At 49.2% G+C, this 21983-nt stretch overlaps 1 protein-coding gene across 5 annotated transcripts in view; it reads right to left on the reverse strand.

Moving 5' to 3' along the window:
- Positions 1–250: 250 nt before the first annotated feature.
- The window catches only part of MYBL2 (MYB proto-oncogene like 2), a 41548-nt gene continuing 19815 nt past the window's right edge, over positions 251–21983 (reverse strand). For 3 of the 5 annotated variants that reach the window (XM_042980346.1, XM_042980348.1, XM_042980349.1), the window contains 8 exons: positions 16526–16813; positions 12940–13359; positions 10588–10727; positions 5937–6036; positions 4427–4540; positions 2919–3023; positions 1398–1547; positions 251–779 (listed from right to left, as the gene is read on the reverse strand). In XM_042980346.1, the coding sequence (XP_042836280.1) occupies positions 651–779; positions 1398–1547; positions 2919–3023; positions 4427–4540; positions 5937–6036; positions 10588–10727; positions 12940–13359; positions 16526–16813 (1446 nt within the window). In that variant the 3' untranslated portion in view covers positions 251–650. The remainder of the gene's footprint in view (positions 780–1397; positions 1548–2918; positions 3024–4426; positions 4541–5936; positions 6037–10587; positions 10728–12939; positions 13360–16525; positions 16814–21983) is intronic. The other 2 variants (XM_042980347.1, XM_042980350.1) reach the window with 1 other exon arrangement.

Here is a 21983-nt window from a genome sequence, read left to right on the forward strand (position 1 = left end):
CTAATGCACCCTCCCCTCCCCGCCAACAGCCAAGAATCCTCAGAGCTTTGAGACGCCCACAGATGAAACTGCCCCCAAGACACTGGGCCCCTCGGGGGAAGAATGTCCAGATGTGCAGACAAGGCAATGCTCTGAGGATGAGGACCTTGGTCTCCACATCCCTCAAGACCCCAACAACAGTCACCAGGGAACCACAGTGACTGGGAAAGCACAAGCAGCGTCCAGGAGGAAGACGGAGTAGACAACAGCACAAAGAAAAAGGCAATTTTATTCTTTCAAGAAAATGTACTAACAGGTTGAGGGAATGAGCATGCTGGCCACGTCCCCCGTCCTAATCAGGGGTCTGAGATGAGGCCAGGCCTGACGAGGGCTTGGGAGAAGCTAAAGGGACTCCCTGTGACACTGGGGAGAGGACCAGGCAGGCCCAGGGGTGGGACTTTGTTCTGTTAGCACCAGGAACCGCCCACAGCCACAGCTGGACTTGGAGACAGGACAGTGGTGGCCCTGCTCTGCCTCCACCTGAGCAGTCTGGAGAGGGGCTGGCGGCAGAAGGCTCCCTGCAGGCGGTCATCTGAGTGTGATTCTCAAATTCACAGACCAACCTTGGTCCCCCCAACCCCCTGTAAACATAAGAATGAGCACCAAGCCCCTCAGGACAAGATGAGGGTCCGAGACGTGTGGCTGGGCTTCAAGCGGCCCAGGAGCTGCCGGGCTTTTTCTTGCATGAAGAGCTGGTCCCTGGTCCCCCCGCAGGCCACCGTCTTCCAGGCGCTGGTCATCTGGGAGGAGGCAAGTGAGTTACCATCCAGGGACAGCATGCTCTCAGTGAATGCTGTGAGCCTGTCCAGAGGGGTGGGGGACATTTCTATGACCCTCCTCCCTTTTGAAGCCACAAGTATTCTCGTGTTCCCTCCACCTTCCTGGTGGCCCTGGAGAAGTCGGTCCTGTCTCTGGGCTTCCTCAGATGTAAAGCAAGGAGGCTGCACCAGGCAACATGGCTGTGCCCCTGGCTGTGGGCACCAGCCTCCTCACGAGGCAAAGCTACAGCCAAGCAGGTTGGTGGGAAGGAACAGCAAGAGATTCATACATACAGACACTGAGGTGCGAGCAGCCACGGCAGACATCAAGATAGACATCTGCCTTTGAGGACAGACATGTGCTAAGCAACTAAATACAGAGACGATGACCTAGTTACGAGACCACACCATAAAAGGGCTGGGGGTGCAGGGAGGCGGTGCAGGTCTCCAGCACATGGGCTCCCTGAGGGTGTGATGTCCAGACTGAGATCTGAAGTGTAAGTTAATCAAGCAAACAGAGCCTCAGAAGGGCATTCAGGCAGAGGCAACAGTCTATGCAAAATCCCCAAGGGGAATACCACATTCGTGGCCAGCACTCACAGGGGCAGGTGTTGGAAAGTGGCTTCGGGACTTCTGCACCGCCATGGGCTTCTCGGGCTTAGCCTGCAGGAAGCCCTCATTAAGTAGGCTGTTGTCCTCTTTGATGCCTGGCACAGAGAGGCTGGAGGAGCTTGATAGGACATTTGTCGGCTGAAATCAAAACCAAGCCAAAGACTCACCCTTCTGCCACAAGCATGGTGGGAAGGAAGAAAACTAGTCATATCCCAGCAGCACTACCTCTGGGCTGTTGGATCTTGGGCAGGACATTAACTTCTCTAAGCCTCAGTATCCTCTTCCAGATGGGGACTTCTCTGTAAAGTGCCTGTTTCAGAGCCTTCACCTAATAAATGCCCAACAGTGCTGGTCCCTTTTACATGGAGCTGGTTCCTCCCCCACAGCCTCAGGCAGGGGCGGGGGGCGGGGGGGCGGGGGGGGGTATGCTCTAGTTTCTCCTGGGATCAGAAACATCCACAGGCGGGCAGTCAGAGATGGCAGCATCAACCAGCACATACACACAGCTGCACAAAACACCTCCAGGCCCTCCAGTCTCCCAGCTCTTCTCCTTTACCCTCCTAACAGTCTGCTGGGCTAGGTACTCTTATGACAGGCAAGAGTCAGGCTCGGGGAACCTAAGAGATCCCAGAGAGCAAGAGCCAGTGTCACCAGTGCCAGGACTCCATCAGATCCACCCCACCCCAAATCCCATGCTCTTAGCTACTTGCTATACTTCGTTACCGTTTGAGAATTATTTTACATGCCCACGGTGATGCCTGTTATAGGTCTGGATGCACGGCACTAAGTCCCCAGCCTGGTGGGGCTCCCCACCCAGTGATGCTTCTCCACAAGGGCTATGGCTACAGCAGTCCTAAGTCCCCATATCTGCAGGATCTGCTCAGGCAATCCTTTGTCTCATGACTCCTGCCACATTTCTCACTGCCTCACACTGGGAAACTCATCCCACTGTCAGCTGAGAGGGATCAACAGTGTGGCAAGCTTTCTGGGGGCAGGCTCTGCATAGGCAACAGCCCCATTCCTGAGCTCAGCAATGGGACCTGAAGAGCACCCATCCCAGGGCCGATGTGCCCCAACCACCTGGCTGTGCCTTAAGCCTACCATTGACCCTCTGCACATCACCACCATGAGTAGAATATAATGGAAGGTGCTAAGGACCCAGATCCATGGTTTTCAAACATGTTCTAGCAATGTAACTCTTGCCAAATAAACCTTTCTGTGAAAGACACATGCAGAGCTATCTTGACTGACGCTGGGGGTGGGTGCCCAGCCCCACCTTCTCCATCAGCCCCTCACTGCAGAGCCTGATATCCAGAAGCCTGGTCTGAGAACCACTGGGCCACTGTACTGCCAGGGTTCCCCCACAGCCAAAGGGTTCCAAAGGCAGAGGGTCTCCAGTGAGACTCCATCCTCTGTGGGACAGAGGAGCCCTCTATAGTTCTGGGCAGGGGAGCAGGTGAGGCAGCCGGGGGCGGGGATGGGGGGGCGTTTCTCTCTCAGACCCCTTACCAAGGACAGCACCTTGGGCAGTGTGGACATCACCAGCTTCACATCCTCATCCACAATGTCAAGAGCCAGGGACTTGCGGACCTTCTTGATGGGGCTCCGCCGCAGCTGGGGGTGGGGAGGAGGGAGACAATTAGGGCAGACATTTGGGATTCCTCCTGAGTCACCACCAGAACCTTGGGTACGCCTGCCCCATCTGCCCTGATCACAGACTCACGCCCTGATGCAGTGGGGCCTTCAAGCCAGGCCCCTGGTTGGCAAGAATGGGGCAGGGTGTGGGGTGTGCAGGTGGATTGGGAGACCCTGGCCCCAACAGATTCAGCACCTAGAGCAGACCATCCTGCCAGATGCAACCACAGGAAGCAAGGACACAAATGCCTCCATCCAGACACCTGCTCCTCATCCCTCGATGGACCACGCATAGCTCCCAAGCCTCTACCACACTAAACACACCCCTAAACAGGCCTGGGAGAGAATCATCCAAATTACACCTCAAATACTCACCCGCAAACAAGGAATACAAACACGTAAAACCCGAGGGACACAGGCTTGTTACAGGAATGCCCCAGCCCCATGCCTGCACCTCCAATAAGCTGGTCAAAGGTCAGCTCCAATATCAGGGAGGAGCTCTGGGAATGACTCACCCCCTAACCCAGCAGTGTACCCTAAACAGGTGCCGGCATGTCTCAGAACCACCATCTGACATAGAGAGGTCAAGTTCTCTGAACCTAGGGGCCCCCACCCAGTGGGCCACTCCCAGACTGACTATCCACCTTCCCTACACACCTCTCTGGCACATTCCCATCTTCCCCCCTCTCCCAGAAGAAAGCATCTACAAAAAGGGGGAACACCGAATCCATCTGCTTTCAGGAAACCCACACACATGGTGCAGCAGAGGTGTGGCTTCTGGGCTGGCCCAGGGCAGCCCCTGCCCTGTACTCTGTACCCAGGTGTCCTTGCCAGCTCTCCACCTCACCCGAACCAACTGTCTCCCACCTGGCTCCCACGGCCCAGATGCGTGGCTGACTCCATCTGAGGAATCCTTGGAATCCCTTGGAATCCCTTTTGTGTCCCTTTCTACTCCCTTAATACCATGTATTGAGATGGTCGTGATGCGTTTGTCTAGTGTCTGCCTCCGCCCCCTGAGCTCTAGGAGGGAGTGACCACATCTGGGTCTACATCACCATTCTAATCTACTGCTCCGAGCCCAGAGCCCACCTTAGAAGGGTCCAAACACAATGCTACGTAAGGGGCTAGTTCAGTGGGGAAAAGGCAAGGGTCCTGAGCACTAGAGCCTCACCTTGGTCAGTTTCATTGATAACCACTCTGGGGAACAAAGGGCATGGGGCTGCAGCTCTACCTTCCCCAGGACCCTCCTTTTACCAGCTGTCCCCAGACTCCCCACCACCACCCCCACCACCCCACTCTCTCCCCTCACCTCCCCATGGCTTCCTTGGCCCGAGCTGCCCAGGCAGGCAGTAAGGGCATTTCCCACCCCACCAGCCACTCACCCCAGTCTTCCTCTTCTGCTTCTCAGGCCTCACTTCATCCTCAATAATGAGCTCGATGCCGGCCTCAGAGCGCAGCACCTCCTTCAAGTCCTCCTCCAGGTGCGGGGTCTGGGGCTGGGGGCGGGACAGGGCAGCCCATGTGAGGTTCCACAACCAGGCTCTAGGATACAGCACCCAGACGCGCCTTGGCTATCCTAGGCAATGCAAGGAGGCCTGAGGCCAGGATGCTGGCCTCACACTCATTTGTGACCATTAACTGTCCTGCCTTGGACAAGTAGACATTAACCTCAACTCCCCGAGGACCGTCATGAGCCAGAAGTGCACCTACACATCACCAATGTGACCCTCACAAAACTCAGTGCAACAGCTGTCATCTTCCACAAGGTAGAAATGGGAGGTTCAGAGATCAAGTGCCTGGCCCAAGATCACATAGCTATGAAGTTAGAACCTGGACATGCTCGAGCCCAAACTCCTTTACCCCTTTGTTCCACACTAACGGGGATTCTTGGTTCCATTTCCCTTTCTTGGGCCTATGGGGTTCCAGATGACCACTCTGGCCTCAGGCGAAAGCGAACAGAAAAAGAGAGCAACAAGTGTAGGGGATGGCAACCCTGAGAAGTCATTCTAAAAGCCCCTACGTGCTTTAATTTTGGTTGCCAAGGTCAGATGTGCCTTATCAAGCCTGTCTAGAGAGCAGGCCGATGTCTCAGGGTCTGGAAACTGTATCCCCACCTGAACTAGAGAGGGCAGTGCTAACTAGTGCTTCACTGGGCCCATTAACTTCATCAACTCCATCCCAGAGCCGAAGAGATCACAGCACGAGAATCCCACACAATGGGGGTCGGGGGCACACCACAGACCCTGTTCACAGGCCAAATGCTTTTCTACAACCTTTCTCTCACCTTCAATTCATTTCTAGAACACCTGCCTCTGTTTCAGAAAGCCCACAGTGCCAGTTTTCTGTTTTCACCAGGGAAAGCATGAGCATCCCACTGGGAGGAGTGGGTAGAAGGGCAGTTTGTCCACGGCCAGGAAGGTGCCTCACCGGCCCCTTGTGCCTGCCCACAAGTGGCTTGCACATGTTTTATAAAGAACCGGCAGTTAGTCAAAGGCTTCAGTGTGAGGGGCAATTAGCCCCAGCACTCAAGCCCGTCCTCCATTCCAGCCCCTGCCCATCTTCTCCCCAGCACCGATAATGCACTGGGGGTACTGAGTTATTCGTGTGTTTGATGTTGCCCCCACCCCCGATACCGAGATTTACCAGGGTGCGACTGCGTCTCCAGCACCAGCAGTGCCCACTCAGCACACTGCAGGTGCTTGGATAATATCTGATGAATTGGTAAGTAGCTCAGCCTCAGATCCCCCATTTAATAACATCAGGGTATTTGCAACCTCTGAGAGGTTGGCAGAGTCTAATGAGATCTCAGAGGGGAAGAGCTCTGTGAGCCGTACATGGCTGCATGGACCCAAGCAACCCCACCGTGCATACCCGCCTGGCTGCACCACATACCAGGGGCTTTAGTGGTCCATACTTCTCCAGGGCATTCTTGAATGGGGTCGGCGTGTGAGGAGTGTTGTCCATGGAGTACTTCTGATCTGGGGTTACAAACCTGCCAGGGCCAGAGAAGGAGGCTTAGCGACCGGGTGGGGGACAGACACCAGCCACACCGCCACAGGCTGCCCATGACAACCACCATCCCTCCACCTGACCTTTGGCCTTGGCAGCAGGGAGCAAGTCCCCAGGCACATGGTCTCTTCCCATGGCACCTTTCCACCACCCACCAACTTTCCACCCAAGGGTCTTCATCAGGCGCTTAGAGGAAGCGCCAGCCGCAGAAACAGGAAAGAACAGGACATAGTCTAAGAGGGCCCTGGAGCCCCAGCCAGGCAGAAGAATGGTTGAGACTGTTGCTCCAACATTAGCCGATAAATGAGGACTTTTTTTTTTTTCAATTTTTTTAATGTTTGTTTATTTTTGAGACAGAGACAGAGCATGAATGAGGGAGGGTCAGAGAGAGAGGGAGTGAGGACCTTTCATAAACAAGGCAAGCCTGTAGCCATACTGCATGCAGGCCCAGTGAGAGAAGGTCAGGGGAGCGAGGCAATAATCCAGGAAGACCAAGTCCCTTCCCCAAGCCCTCTCCAGAGAGTGCGTGCCCCATGGAGAGCATGTGGCAGCAGCATTATTAAAGGAAGACATGTGATGGGAGATGGTGAAGCCAACGCACATGCTTAGCGTACCCTCTTCCCAAGTCCCCTCAAAATGATCACAGTGGGGACACAAATGGGGAGGGAAAGTTTTAGCAGACAGAAACCTGGGAAGGGTCTGGTCCACAAGCAGAGATACTAAAAAACTTCTATCAGCCCTGACCCTGGCAGCATGCAATATCTGCCAATGAAGGAGAAGCCTACTGGGGAGGGCCCAGAAGAGATCCCTCACAGGCCCACACCAAGCTGCAGGCACGAGCCCACCAGCTGGCAAACTTTAGCTCTCCACCTGCATGAGGCTGTGTGACCCCAGTCAGCTAGAGGTACCGCCACAGTGGACTCCCAGGCCTTACTGGGGCCGTCAGAGGATGGGAGAAATATCAAGGTAGTCAGGAACTCAGGAGCAGAGGCCAACATGGACACCATTACTGGGGCTGCTGCTCTGGCCACCTCCCCCAGCCTGCCAGCCATTCCACAGGGAGATAAAAGGCTGGAACAAGGGTAAACCAATCTTTACTTCCTGCCTCAGGGTGGGGGTTAGATAGGGATCCACTCAATCTCTTCCCAAGTCCTTGTTATCTCCCACACAGGACACACAGACACCCTGCCCGCCCCGTAAAGATGAGGAAAGACAGTAAGTGACAGTCAAATGTAAACATCTCACAGTTCAAACTGCAGTTCAAAGGGATGACTCCAAGTCTCTGTGGGACATGGAGCTTTTGCCCATGAGAGGTCAGGGGACCAAGGCAATAATCCAGGAAGACCAAGTCCCTTCCCCAAGCCCTCTCCAGAGAGTGCGTGCTCCATGTTGCATATTTTTGCAACAAATATGAGAAAACTCTAGAACCTCTCCAATTCACAGTATCAGCAAGTAGTAATACATGCATGTTAGAACACCAAGGAAGACTGACTTGAAAAGGAAAGACAGAGGATTACTTGAGATGAAAATAATTCCACTCTGTGAGCCAGAGGCCTCAGCAGGTGGGAGACTGCAGGAGCAAATTGGTGAATCAGAAGACAGTCCCACCATGCTCCCTTGAAATTCTGGATGGCTTAGGACAGTGAACAGGAACGTGAGGGTAGACAGAGACACGGCAAACAACCAAAAGACTGTGTAGGAAGGAGGCCCTGAAGTGGAAGGAAAGGGGCAGACCACCAGAGAAACAATTAAAAAAGAAAAAAAAAAAAAAAAAGCACATTTTCTTAGCTCAAAGTTTGAGTCCTGAGTTTGAAAATCAGGGTGGGGGGAAGAGGGGGCGATTTATAAAGAGACAGCACACCTACACGCGTGGCACATTTCAGGAATAAACTACACACACACACACACACACACACACACACACACACACACCCCACACACAAAACTAAAAGCAAACCAAAGCCCTACAAGGATCCAGGGAGAAAGAAAAGATTTGCTACAAAGGAATAACAGCAGGTTGGGTGTCCGATTTCTCCGCAACATAAAAACAAAGCAGAGCCTGCGGTTTGGGGTCACAGCTCTTCTCCCTCAAGACTTCTAGATCCAGCTCCTGTGGTGGAAAAACAGTACACAGACAGCCCAGACATCAGATGGCACAGACCTCATACCCTCCCTGCTCACAGCCTCCTCTCTGGGAAGAACTCAAAAAAAGCACTAACCCAGAAAATAACCAAATTTTAAGAGTGGGGAAGGTTTGTGCTTTATGAACCAGTAAGATCTGCTCAACACAGCCCAGCCCCACTAACACACAGACCTGGTGACCTGGTGAACCCCGACTTCTCACCTACCATTCTCTACACCAGATTCGCTCCAAACCTACTGGCCTCATTTTTGTTCTTTAAAACACAAAAAGCCTGTTTCTGTCTGGGAGCCTTTGCATTTGCAGTTCAACCTGCCTGGAATTCCTCTCTCAAAATTCTGCATGGCTCCCCCTCCCTACAGGGCCATCCCTGATGTCCTCCTAAGTTAGAAACCCCTCTCCGTTACTCTGTGCTCCCCAGGCCTGTATAACCCCCCTTACGGTTTCTATCACCATTGGAAATACCATATACTGAGCATGTTTTATTTATTTGTTAAAGAGCTGTCCTTTCATAACTTCTATGGGGGGAAAAATGGGAAAGGTGGGATATAAAAATCAGTGGGCAGGGAAACGAGTCAAATTTGGAATGAAGTCCAAACAACCATTGCCTATTATACCACCTTGCAGATGTCAAAAATAACTTCTGAAAGAGACAAGAGGAAAACCAAAACAGTCTTTTGTGATAAGAATCTGGATTTAAAGATGAAGTAGCAGGTCTCCACTTGTGGCCCAAATAGGACATTGGGGCCAGATTTACTCTCCTGCCTGAAACAACAGAGCAACAACACACTGTGGATGACACAATAGGCTTCAAGACCCCAGGCACCAGATGACCGAGGACAGGGACACGAGAGACGGGAGACAGATGAGGACAGCTCCTGGGCAAAGCTCAGGGAGGGGAGCACAGGGGAACCCGGCAGGACCCTGAGTCGAAGAGATGTGCACAACACAGCATCACTGGAGAGGAGAGGGCTGCACGGACATCTGCAGATGGGCCTCCCTGAATATTCCACAGGGCACTAATTAGTGTATACATCTGAGGAGACCACCTGAGAGCAGGCAGAATGATGCAAAAATATCAGAGGGAGGGGCGCCTGGGTGGTTCAGTTGGTTAAGTGTCCGACTCTTGATTTTGGCTCAAGTCATGTTCCCAGGGTTGTGGGATTGAGCCCCACGTTGGGCTCAGCACTGGGCATGGAGCCTGCTTGTGATTTCTCTCTGCCCTTCTCCAGCTCACACTCTTGCAAGCTCTCTCAAAAACACAAACAAACAAACAAACAAACAAACAAATAAAACAGTACAGGCCAGATGACAGGAGAACATCTTTAAAACTCAAAGGAAACAATAATAAATAAAAATAAAACTCACAAGAAAAACCTGTCAGCCTAGGGTTCTGTACCCAGCAAAACTACCTTTCAAACATTAAGGCAACTTTTCAGACACATGAACTTTGCAGATTCACCAAACCGCAACATTAAGAGATGACTTTCAGAGAGAAGAACATTATTCCCAGATGGAAATACGGATTTATAGAGGAATGAATAGTAGTGGAAATGCTTCTTCATGTGGAGGAAAACAGAAAAGCGAGAGCAGCAGCAGCAGACTAGGAACCAGATGAAAAGAAAAAGGAGAAAGAGAATTATCAGTGCCTTTTGTGGCACCAGCATATCCGCTTAAAGGCTTAGATTTTTAAAATTTTGGCTTGAACGGAGAAGCACTCTGCATCCAACATGTCAGTTAAACTCGGTCAACTGCTAAGACCAATTTCTGACCAGGGGATTCATAAATCTTTCCTGACATTGTGTATCATTACAAGGGCTAAAATTTCTGAGCTGATTCCTGAATTATACAGCTTCCTAAGGAGATAATTAGGCAATGCTTCTCTTGCAGCAAAGGTAATAAGCAGAAGCACATAGCAACTGTCTCTACCTGGAATTCAGAGTCAGGATGACACAGGAAGTACACTTATATGAAAACACTTCCATAAAAGCACACGGTTAAGCAACCTGTATAGGTGAAACACTGAGCTTTCTAGGCTCACAGCCTGACCTCCTCCTGACTGGGCACCATGGAGAGATGGAGAACCAGGCACTTCTGTCCTTCACATAAGGCTACTCAAGCACAGTGGATTTGCACGGAAAAGTCACACTAGATTAGAAGACTTTTTTCATGGCTATCTGGACGCTAGTCTGGAGATTAGAAAACCATCAAATTAAAAAACAAAAATGAGGAAGAACAAAGATGAAGCACCAGGCTATCCTGACAAAAACGAAGAGGCATGGTAGCCAGAAGGAGGCTGCCTTCTTGAAACAGTCTCAGGAGTTTCTCTAAAGGTGGTCCTGATCCTGGCTTGGGAGGGAGGGGCCAGGAGGAGTGGGCAGGTACAGCACTCACGCAGCGTGCTTCTGGTGCAGGGGCGTCTTATCCCGGTGCAGGGGAGTGGTGACCACCACCTTCTGGCTGCACACCGGGGTGGACGTCAGTGAGGGGCTCTCCAGCTCCAGTGTGTCCTGTTTGTTCCAGAAGTTCAGAAACTGCCAGGGAAGAGGATGGAAACAAGACAAAGTGACAACCTGCAGGGAGGGAGTGAGACCCTGACCCCCACCCCCTGTTCTCTGACGGAGTGTTCCTCCTGACCTGGGAGCACTCCCCCATCAGGCAACAGAGAATAGACACCAAGATAGCTCGACAGGACCCACCAGCTAGGATTGCACAGACCCCTGGGATTGTCACTGCCCCCAGCCTTTGCTTTTGTGATGCTGGGGGAGGTCCCTCCCCATGCCTGTGCTCACAGCACTGATGACCGTGCAGTCAGGACCAAGAAAGCTGACAGAGCAGCTCCTTTTCAGAAGTAAGACTAGCTCTTACACGACCTGTGGACAGGGGATGGTGACAATGGTTGTGGTGATGGGAGCACCTCCTCACACCAGGGCTAAGCATTCATACCAAGAATTTCTTATAGTCTTAGCCATCTTCTGTGACATAGGTGATATCATGACACCCCATTTTACAAATAAGAAGGCTGAGCCTTACAGAGATAAAGGTTCTTGCACAGAGTGCTAGAGACAGGACTCAAACCAGATCTGAGCCAAGTCTGCGGCACTACCCTCCCCCCCTCTGCCCTGAAGGTGCCCCTGGAAACCCAAGGCCATGTGCAGGGTCCCCATCACCCTGGGCTGTTTGTTGGGCAGCTCAGGGCTCACCGTCTTCCTTCTCTCATCAGCTGCCCTTACTTGAGGCCTGCTATGGGCTGAACAGTGTATTGTTGCCCCAAATTCCTATGTTGAAGCTCTGACCCACAGGACCTCAGAATGTGACTACATGTGGAGACAGAGCATTCAAAGACATGATTAAGGGAAAACAAGGTCATAGGGAAGGCCCATATGTCATCCAACATAACTGGTGTCCTTGTAAGATTCTATGAGAAGGAGGTAAGAGACTATAAGAGAAAACAGATCAGGACACAGACACAGACACAAAGGGAGACCATGTGAAGACACAGGGAAGAGATAGCCATCTACACCCAGAAAGGCCTCCAAAAAAACTGAAATGGCCCACACTTAATCTCGGCCTCCAGAACTACGAGAAGATGAATTTCTGTTGTTTAAGCCCCCTGATCTGTGGTACTTTGTTAGGAAACCCATAGTGATGAACACAGGGCCTCTTGCAGAAAGATACCACGACTCACCCCCAACACTGGCCTGGCCTCGAGCCTTGAACAAATGATTAAGTAGCCTCCTAAAATGTGCCACATCTAGGCCTAGCTCTCTCCCATGTCCTCAGGGACCAGACACCGTGAGATCCAAAGCCTCCGCCCACCCTCTTCCGGTCTAGAGACATGGGACCTCCACAGTCTACCTCTCGCCAGCTCTTCCAGTCCACCCTCCCAGATCCCCACCACCCTCTCAGCCCCCAGGACAGTGCATCCCCCTCATTGACACCTAAGGCTCTCCAAAGCCCCCATCCATCCCCCAGCCTCCCCATCCCTCCTGGCTCTGGACTTCACACCACAGACTCTGCTCCCTCATCTCCATGTCTTTGTTCAAGCTGACAAAACCCTGCCCCAACATCTCTCTCAGAAGCTCTAAATGCCTTCCAGACCTATAGGGGAGACAGGACCCCTCCTCAGCTCTCCCCAACAGTACTTTCATTACTGAGTCCCGGGAAGCAGCACCCAGGACACAATAAGCTCTCAATGACCACAGCACTTCCCACACCCCATTCTATTCAAGTAATTACAAAGCTGCTCTCAATATTCACCATCCTCGTCAAGGGCAGGGCTATGCCACACTCACATTTGCACCCCAGGGCTGGCAAATCTGCTATAAGCAAGTGCACAATAAAGAGATTCTTTGAGCAAATACTGAGTCCATTCCCTTCTTTGCTCAATTACCACCTGCTGGCCAAGCAATCCCTCCTCCTCATAGCAAACCCTCCAGGATGACCCCTTCCCCCCAGACTAAATGCCCTCACAAACCTATAAGCCTTCTCCTTCACACCAAATGTCACATTTATTTGCATCTTTCCTGCTAAATGGTCTTCCCACCAGAGCACAAGCTTCATGAGGGCAGAGCCAGGCCTGTTTTTGCTCACTCTACACCCCCAGCACCTAGCACAGGACCTTGCACACAGCAGGTGCTCAGTGAAGACGTGCTGAATGACGTCTGCCTGCGTGCCAGGCCCTGTACTGGAACCGGGAGTCTGCACACCGAACCCAGTGAGCAGTCAGGGTGGGGGCCCACACACCTGGGAGGGCGAGAAGGGCAGGGTCTTGACGGGTGTGCTCTTGGGGGTGAGGCTGTTACAGGAGTCCATGAAGGACAGGCTGGCGCTGTTCTCCGTTACAGGGGACAGGGCGACGCGCCGCTTCTTCTGCCGCTTGAGCACCGAAGGCGGCGTGCCGACGCCCAAGCCCCCCACTTCAGTGCTGGGGGAAATGGGGATCAGCTCGCCCCGGCTGCTCCGGCTCAGGTCTGAGATGGTGTGGCCGTCCAGACGATATTCGGTCACACTGGGCACCGGGACGGCTGGCTGGCGGGGCGGCAGTGCCTGTTGCTGCTGATGCTGCGTTGGCTGTGGCTGCACTGGACTGTTGCTGATGCTGCCCTCTGCAGACGGCTCCTCGGGCAGGTCAAATTTACTCAGGTCACACCAAGCATCAGGGTCCTGCCCAGAGAGGGGGGTTAGGAATAACTGCAATACTCTGCTTTCCCAATGGATTCCTCTACATCTGTATATCTCTATTTGCAAACATACCTGAAGTCATATTGTGCACATGGCTGCTTGCTGTTATTTTTTTTTCTTTCTTCTTCTTTTTTTTTTTAACGTTATTTATTTTTGAGAGAGAGAGTCAGAGCACAAGCACAGCAAAGAAAGACATAAAGTGAAGACATAAACACATAAAGTGAAGCAGGTTCCAGGCTCTGAGCTGTCAGCAGAGCCTGATGTGGGGTTCAAACCCACGAACCAAGAGATCATGACCTGAGCCGAAATCGGATGCTTAACTGACTGAGCCACCCAGGCGCCCCTGTTATTTTTAAAAAGCAATGCACGGGCACCTCGGTTGCTCAGTTGGTTAAGCTCTTGATTTCAGCTCGGGTTATGATCTCACAGTTCGTGAGATCAAGCCCCACTCACAGGCTCTGCACTGACAGCGCAGATCCTGCTTGGGATTCTCTCTCTCCCTCTCCCTGCCCTTGCCCTGCTCACACACTCTCTCTCCCTCAAAATAAACATTTAAAAAAAAATGCTTAATAAAATATGCCTAGTAAAAGAACCAAAGTTTAAAAAAAATGAACAATTTAAGAAAATCAATACATAAGGTATACAAAAAGCACAAAAAAAGAAAACTCAAGATACCCATCAAGAAGTCTAGGAAATAAAACCAAATCACTGAAGCCCCAGGCCCACCTCCCTTGTTCACATCCTCTGCCTGAACTATTTACCATCCTCACGCATTTATCATTTCACCACTTACACAGCTCCCTAAATGACAGCTAGGTTTCTGCATATTTTTAGCCTTAGAATAAATCACTTCTATATCCTGCATTTTTTCCATTTAAAATTACAGCAATAATACTTAACTCTATTATACGAGTTAGATGTTTACTATTAATAAATATCAGTTATGTAAAATATTTTCAACCTTTACAAGTTTTTATGACTGTAAAATATTCCATCATATGAATATATCAGTTACTTAATTCCCCCCTCTTCTGTTGGACATTTTCCCCCTATTTTTTTTTTTTTTAAATGTCTACTTATTTTGAGAGAAAGATAGAGAGCAAGTGGGGGAGAGGTAGAGAGACAGAGGGAGACAGAGAATCCCAAGCAGGTTCCGCATTGTCAGTCTGGAGCCCGATGCAGGGCTTGAATTCACGAAGTGTGAGATCATGACCTGAGCCAAAACCAAAAGTCAGACGCTTAACTGACCGAGCCACCCAGGTGCCCCAATTTTTTAAAAATTAAAACTAACACCTTCAGGAACATCTTGGATACAGATCTTCTCCTGCATTTTTGGTGACTTCCTTGATAGAGACTCCTACAAGTGAAGTCTTGGTCCCGAGGCTGTGTGACTGGGTTTAAGGGTCTTGACCTGCACAGCTACATTCCTGGAGAATGTGCTCCACTGTGCTCCATGCACCTGTCCATCACGGCTGCCTCCTTGGCCACTTCACCTAAATTGTCTCTAATCCCACAACAATCTTGCCAGGCAAGCATTACCTTCCTCCCTTCCAGGCCAGAGAGTTGTGCAACCTGCTGAAGTCACTAAGTTTCTGGAAGCATTCTGAGAGTCATACCCAGGTCTTTCTTCCTTTGCCCAGTAAAGTACAACCCAGCCACAGGGCTGTTGGGAGACCGAAGCTTCCACTTTGGTCCCTGGAGGTCTGGCCCTGAGTAGACCCAGGCCTCTGTGGTGACTGCTGGTCCTTGGGACTCTCAGGACCCTGGGCAGTTATTCCTAAGGGTGGAAGCCAGCTCAGGGCCAACAGTGACTTCAGGCCCACACTCCCAGCAGCAAACCCCAACCTTGAGAAGGCCCCAGACTGATGGTGTCTAATGGACCAGAAGCATATTCCACAAGGACTGCCTGCAGGAACAGTCAGTAAGCAGTGTTTCCACAAATGCTATAACAGAGCATGTATGTTAGGTAGCAAGTAACGAGCCTGGCACTTAGCGGACACTCAAATGTTAGCTACCAGTTACTAATGAAGCATTTGGCCTGGCATACTGTGGGTGCTCAGTAAAACTGAGCTCCCCTCTCAAGTGGAAGAGGATGCAGAACAGTCTGAGGATGAAGGCAGGTAACACTGTGAAATGCCAACAGTGCCAGGCATGGAGTGGGTCCAACTCTCATCTTCTAATTCTCCCCTTAGGGCCTGAATCAGGGACTACATATGGCAGCCTCAGAGCTATTTATTGAACATATTGATGAACACATCAGACCTGCTTCTCATACCACTCTGAAATTTCTTGGAGTAGAGGGGACACCACAGCTGGACCCTGCAGCTAGGTCCAGTCCCAGCCACTGGAGACAAGAGGTGGTCAAGACAGTTAAGACCACCATGCTTACTCGCTGTGTGACTGTACAGATACTACTTGACCTCTCTGAGCCTCAGCCTCATCTACAAAACACAGAGAAAGGACATACCTTACAGGATGCTGTGTGGATTATACATTAAAGTCAGAGCCTGGCATTTAGTACATATTCCATAAAGAGCATCACTATTCTTAGCAAGGATTGGAAAGCCCAAGTGGGAAGCTGAATGTGGGGTGCCTCGCACTGAATGCTGCTCCTGGTTGCCAGGCCTCTCACCCATCACCTCCTGAAACCTGCTCTACACAGCAGGCCTGGCTGACACAGCTAGGAGCTAGGATGTCACATCAAGAGGTTCAACCCCCACCAAGGAACTCCCTCCCAAGAGGTACGATCCACAGCCAGTGTGGCCTGAGTTACCAGAAACCCCTTGGCACTCCAGCCCCAGCCCCATACATGGTGCCTCAAGCACTGTGCTCTCCTGTGCTGGGTTATGGACCTCAAACGCCCACCCCTTTTCACCCTGGAGGTCTCAGTGCAGTGCCACCTCCACCGGGGAGCCCTCCCACCCCACCTGCACCATATAGCATGAGTCAGGAGCTCCCTGAAGGCAGGGACTGCACAGCAACTATCTGTGTCCCCAAGCTCTGGCTCCCAGCCGGGCACTCAGCATCAACTCAGGAAATGTTGGCAGGACGATGGAGTGAACAGAAAGAAGGATGCCTGCCCACGAGAGAAGCACTCCCAGCTGGCGGGTGCTCTAGGCCCACTGTGAAGTGCTGTGACCAACATTACCGACTCGATCAAGTCCAGGGCTTCCGAGAAGCTGGACCCCACGGCAGGGATGAGGAGGTTTGCAGCCTCCACCACCCACTTGTAGGGCAGGCTGGTTTCTGGCAAGGAGCCCTCCTGGTCTTCACGCTTGGGGAAGTCCTCCAAGGGCTCTGGTGTTCGCACTCCATCCAGGTCCGCAGGCACAGCTCCCTGCTCCTTAGAAGTGGTGGCTGCCGTGGCTTCCTCCTCACTGCTTTCCTCTTCCTTCATGGCAGGAAGCGCTGGGGGCCAGTTGGTCACAAGACTTCCCTGTTGGACACAAGGACACATTGTTCGTGGACTTCTGGTTATAAGATATACACCATGTAGCATTCCACCTAAAATCGCACAACTCGGGGCACCTGGCTGGCTCAGTCGGTAGAGTGTGGGACTCTTGATCTTGGGGTCGAGTTTGAGCCCCTCATTGGGTGTAGAGGTTACTTATGAAAAAAAAGTTTTTAACAACATTTTTAAAAAAACATACAATCTGAATCTAACAAGCAAACTCAGAGGAATCTAAATTGAGACATAGCCTACAAAATTACATCATACACTTCAAAGTATCAACATCACGAAAGGTTAAGAAAGGCTGATGAACTATTCCAGATAAAAGTAGACAAAACAGGGGCGCCTGGGTGGCTCAGTCGGTTAAGTGTCCGACTTCAGCTCAGGTCACGATCTCGCAGTCCGTGAGTTCGAGCCCCGCGTCGGGCTCTGGGCTGATGGCTCAGAGCCTGGAGCCTGCTTCCGATTCTGTGTCTCCCTCTCTCTCTGCCCCTCCCCCATTCATGCTCTCTCTCTGTCTCAAAAATAAATAAATGTTAAAAAAAAAAATTAAAAAAGAAAAAAAAGTAGACAAAACATTTACGACAACTAAAGTCTCATCTTGGACTGGATTATGGACAGGAAAATGGAATATAGACTGTAGATCAGTTAATATCCTGACTCAGTGTTAAAATTCCCCAACTAAATAGAAGCCTACTGTGAGTATGTAAGCAAATGCCCTTATTCTAAGATTCAGTATATTAAGGGATAAAGGGGCAAATGCATGTAAGATTCAGTACATTAGGGGATAGAGAGGCAAATGCATGTAATGGATTCTCAAATGGCTCAGATAACAAAGCAGTATGTGTATACAAAAAGATAAAGCAAATCTGGCAAATGCTAAAAACTAATTGAATCTAGGGGCGCCTGGCTGGATCAATCAGTGGAGCATGTGACTCTTGACCTCGCAGTTGTTAAGTTTGAGCCCCACGTTGGGTCTAGAGATTACTTTAAAAAATTCTTAAAAAAATAAAACTACAACTAATGAATCTAGTAAAGAGTATTATGGGAGTTCTTTGTATTATTCTTGTAACTTTTCTGTATGCTTAATATTACTTTGAAATAAATGTTTGGAAAATGGGTGTATACTAATTTTGTGACCAAAAAAAGAAAAGAAATAGAGGAAAATCATTTGTGGCAATAGCTTTCCTGGAAGAACCTTGGAACTAAAGCTGACACGTTAACCTAACAGATCACAGTGTAGCCTTGAAAACAGCACATGTGATTAACAAGGCCGCCTAGAGGGCAAGGAGTGGGATCCTGTGTCAATGGGAGGGGCACAATGGCGTCAGGGAGAGGACATGGGCTCTGGATTCAACCAGAGCTTGGACATCTTTGTTAGCTGACCGTGGGCAAGCTGTGTGACCTGTCTGCGATTCAGTTTTCTTGCCTGTAAAATGAAGACACTGAGGTTTACCATGCAGGGATATTACAAAGATCGGCAATGATGTGAAAAGCACCCAACCTAAACAGTGGCTATTATCACTATTGGTGTCAAGTGAACAGGATGGAAATGGTTTGGGATACAAGCAAAGGAAGAACAGGAGATAATTTGATTGGGGCGCCTGGGTGGCTCAGTTGGTTAAGCATCTGACTCTTGATTCTGCTCAGGTCATGATCTCACATTTTGGAACATTGAGCCCCACGTTGGGCTCCACGCTGACAGCACAGAACCTGCTTGAAATTCTCTCCCCCTCCTTCTCTGCCCCTCCACACTCACAAGCGCGGTGTGCTCTTTCTCAAAATACACACACAAAAAAAAGCAGATTTGATTAAAAACTTATACCTGCTACAATTGGAGAAAGAGGAGGAAGGCCATAAACACCATTTAAAGGTTCTAATGTGGGCATCCCACTTCAGAAAATAGCCACATTGAAAATGGCTTGGCAATTACACATAGAATTCAGAAAACACTTAACATATGACCCAGCAATCCCAATCCTAGATATTTACCCAAGAGAAATAAAAATTTATGTTCACACAAAATCCTGTATACAGATGTTTATAACAGCTTTATTTATAAACACTAGCCAGAAACAATGTCCCTCAGCTGGTAAATAAAGAGTAGATGGTACCTGCATATAACAGATTATCACTCAGCAATAAAAAGGAACAAATCACTGACAAATGCAGTCACAGAAGAGCACAGACTGTATAATTCCATTTATATGACATCCTTACTAAGATAAAACTACATCGAGACAGAAAACAGGTAAGTAGTTGCCAAGGGCTGGGGACTTGGGAATTTTAGGGGGTGATGAAATGCCCTCCACCTTCACTGTAGTGTTGGTTACATTTGTCAAAACTCACAGAACTGTCACTAAAAGGGTGAATTTTACTGTCTATAAACTACCCTTTTATAAAGTGAAGGGATGAGGAAGCTCCAAGTTTCCCAAACCGGAACAACAGAGCTACTACATGATGAAAGGGTAATATTCTTTTTTTTTTTTTTTTAACGTTTATTTATTATTGAGAGACAGAGAAAGACAGAGCATGAGCATGAGAGGGGCAGAGAGGGGGGGAGACACAGAACCCGAAGCAGGCTCCAGGCTCTGAGCTGTAAGCCCCCCTGATGCGGGGCTCGAACACACAAACTATGAGATTATGACCTGAGCCGAAGTCGGATGCTTAACCAACTGAGCCACCCATGCGCCCCGTAATATTCTTGATATAGAAATAAAAGTTTGTGAATGATTAAAAAGACAAAAAAAGAAGGGAAAAGCAAATCATTAAAGAAAAACGGTCAACTTCACCAGTAGTAAAATCAAAACCAAATACTCCACTGTTGCTCACAAAACTGGCAAAGATAATCTTATAGAATCACAGCCAGTGGTGACACAGTGTGGGAAAACAGGCAATGCCATGTGCTGCCGACAGGAAAAATGGTGCCGCCATTTGAATGGCAATTTGGTGATGCCTATGAAAATCTCAAATGTCCGTACCACTTGACCCAGTCATGCCACATCTGTAAAATTAACCCATATAAATAGGTAAATGTACAAAGAACTTGAACAGTGATGTTCGTTGCAGCATATTAACAAATGGTGACACATGTTCATCAATAGGTTATAAGAGGTGACAGAGTCAAGAATGGTATAGAGACCTGTATATACACAATGATGTGGAAAGATTGAAGAAGAAACCTGTAAGGCAGTAAGATAGAACATAATCTCATTGTAACCTTATTGCCCTTAGTAAAAAATGTTGGCAAACACATTAAACAATATATTGGTTCCTTGTGGCAGCTGAGATTAGCAGGCTCACCTTCCATAATACTGAATTCTATAAAGTTTGTAACTCTTTACAATGATCATGCATTGCTTTCAAAGGACAAGAACAAGAATTATAACTGCAAGCACTGACTAGTGAGTGGGGAGAACAGGACATAGTCCCATACACACATTAATAGGCAAACCTTTTCTGGCAGATAATCTAGCAAAATATATTAGAAGTTTTTCAAGAATGTGTCTCAACCCATCTCTAGGAATTTCTAAAATAATTGAGCACATGAGCAGTGACTTTAGCTACAAGGATGGTCATTAAAGTTTTGTTTCTAATTTTAAAAATTAGATATAACCATAATTAAATAAATAGCACAACAGAACCATGAAAATGATGGAGATGACCTCCGGTACTCAGGGTCATGATCTGGGCTCATTCTGGCCCAGCATGACCAGTGCTCCAGACACAAGACACAAAGTGCCAGGAGCAAAAACCTAGCCAATAATCAGACTTTCAACCAAGTAGGATTTTCAGAGACTGAGGAAGGTCTGTCCACTTCCCCTACCCTGAAAAGTGGCCAGTGTGTGCTGAGGCCTGTCTTCTCTTTGTGGGAACATATGCCTCTCCAATAAGAAGTAAAAGGCTTGAAAACATATTACTTAGTTTGTGAATATTACTTAGATACACCAGAAAGTGTGAGTAACCTCCTCCGGTTAGGGGTGTGTGAGGAGTCGAGACTGGAAGAAGTTGATTTACTTTTCATTCTGTATCTTTCCCTACTGTTACTCCATATGAGCATGTGTACCAGGAAATTAAGCGATATTCTCTCTCTCAAGTTGAAAAATCAAGAGACAGAAGCAAAAACATTATGTAATGCTCCAGTAGGGCATTGTAGAACTGGAGCGGTACACAGTTCTACCTAACGGGAAGGAAAAGGGAAGGGGGAGAGGTTAAAACAAAAAAAAAAAAAGAAAGAAAGAAAGAAAGATTATTCATGGGGCACCTAGGTGGCTCAGTGGGTTAAGTGTACGACTCTTGATTTTGATTCAGGTCACGATCTCACAGTTGTGAGATCAAGCCCATGTTAGGACCTGAGTCAGGCCTTACACTGAGCATGGCACCTGCTTAAAATTCTCTCTCCCTCTCCCTCTGGCCCTCCACCACTCATGCTCTCCTCTCTAAAAAAAAGGATTATTCACTCGTTCACCATCACAGAAGAAACTAGAACAGAGTACAGAGCATTACCTACCACGTACTCAGCATTGTCGAATCTCCATTCTTTGACACATTTGTTTCAAAATTTTTTAAGTTTATTTTTTTTGTGTATATAATCTCTCAATGTGTATAATCTCTATATACAACGTGGGGCTTGAACTCACAGCCTTGAGATCAAGAGTCACATGCTCTTCAGACTGAGTCAGTCAGGTGCCCCAAATCTTTATTTTTCAAGAATAAATCATTAGTGGGGCGCCTGGGTGGCGCAGTCGGTTAAGCGTCCGACTTCAGCCAGGTCACGATCTCGCGGTCCGTGAGTTCGAGCCCCGCGTCAGGCTCTGGGCTGATGGCTCGGAGCCTGGAGCCTGTTTCCGATTCTGTGTCTCCCTCTCTCTCTGACCCTCCCCCGTTCATGCTCTGTCTCTCTCTGTCCCAAAAATAAATGAAAAAAAAAACGTTGAAAAAAAAAAAGAAAAAAAAAAAATTTAAAAAAAGAATAAATCATTAGAGGGGCACTTGGGTAGCTCAGCTGGTTAAGTGTCCAACTTCGGCTCAGGTTATGATCTCATGGTTTTTGAGTTCAAGCCCCGCCATCAGGCTCTGTGCTGACAGCTCAGAGCCTGGAGCCTGCTTCAGATTTTTTGTCTCCCTCCTTCTCTGACCCTCCCCCAACCTCACA

Source organism: Panthera tigris, chromosome A3 (assembly GCF_018350195.1).
Source record: "Panthera tigris isolate Pti1 chromosome A3, P.tigris_Pti1_mat1.1, whole genome shotgun sequence".
Classification (NCBI taxonomy): domain Eukaryota; kingdom Metazoa; phylum Chordata; class Mammalia; order Carnivora; family Felidae; genus Panthera; species Panthera tigris.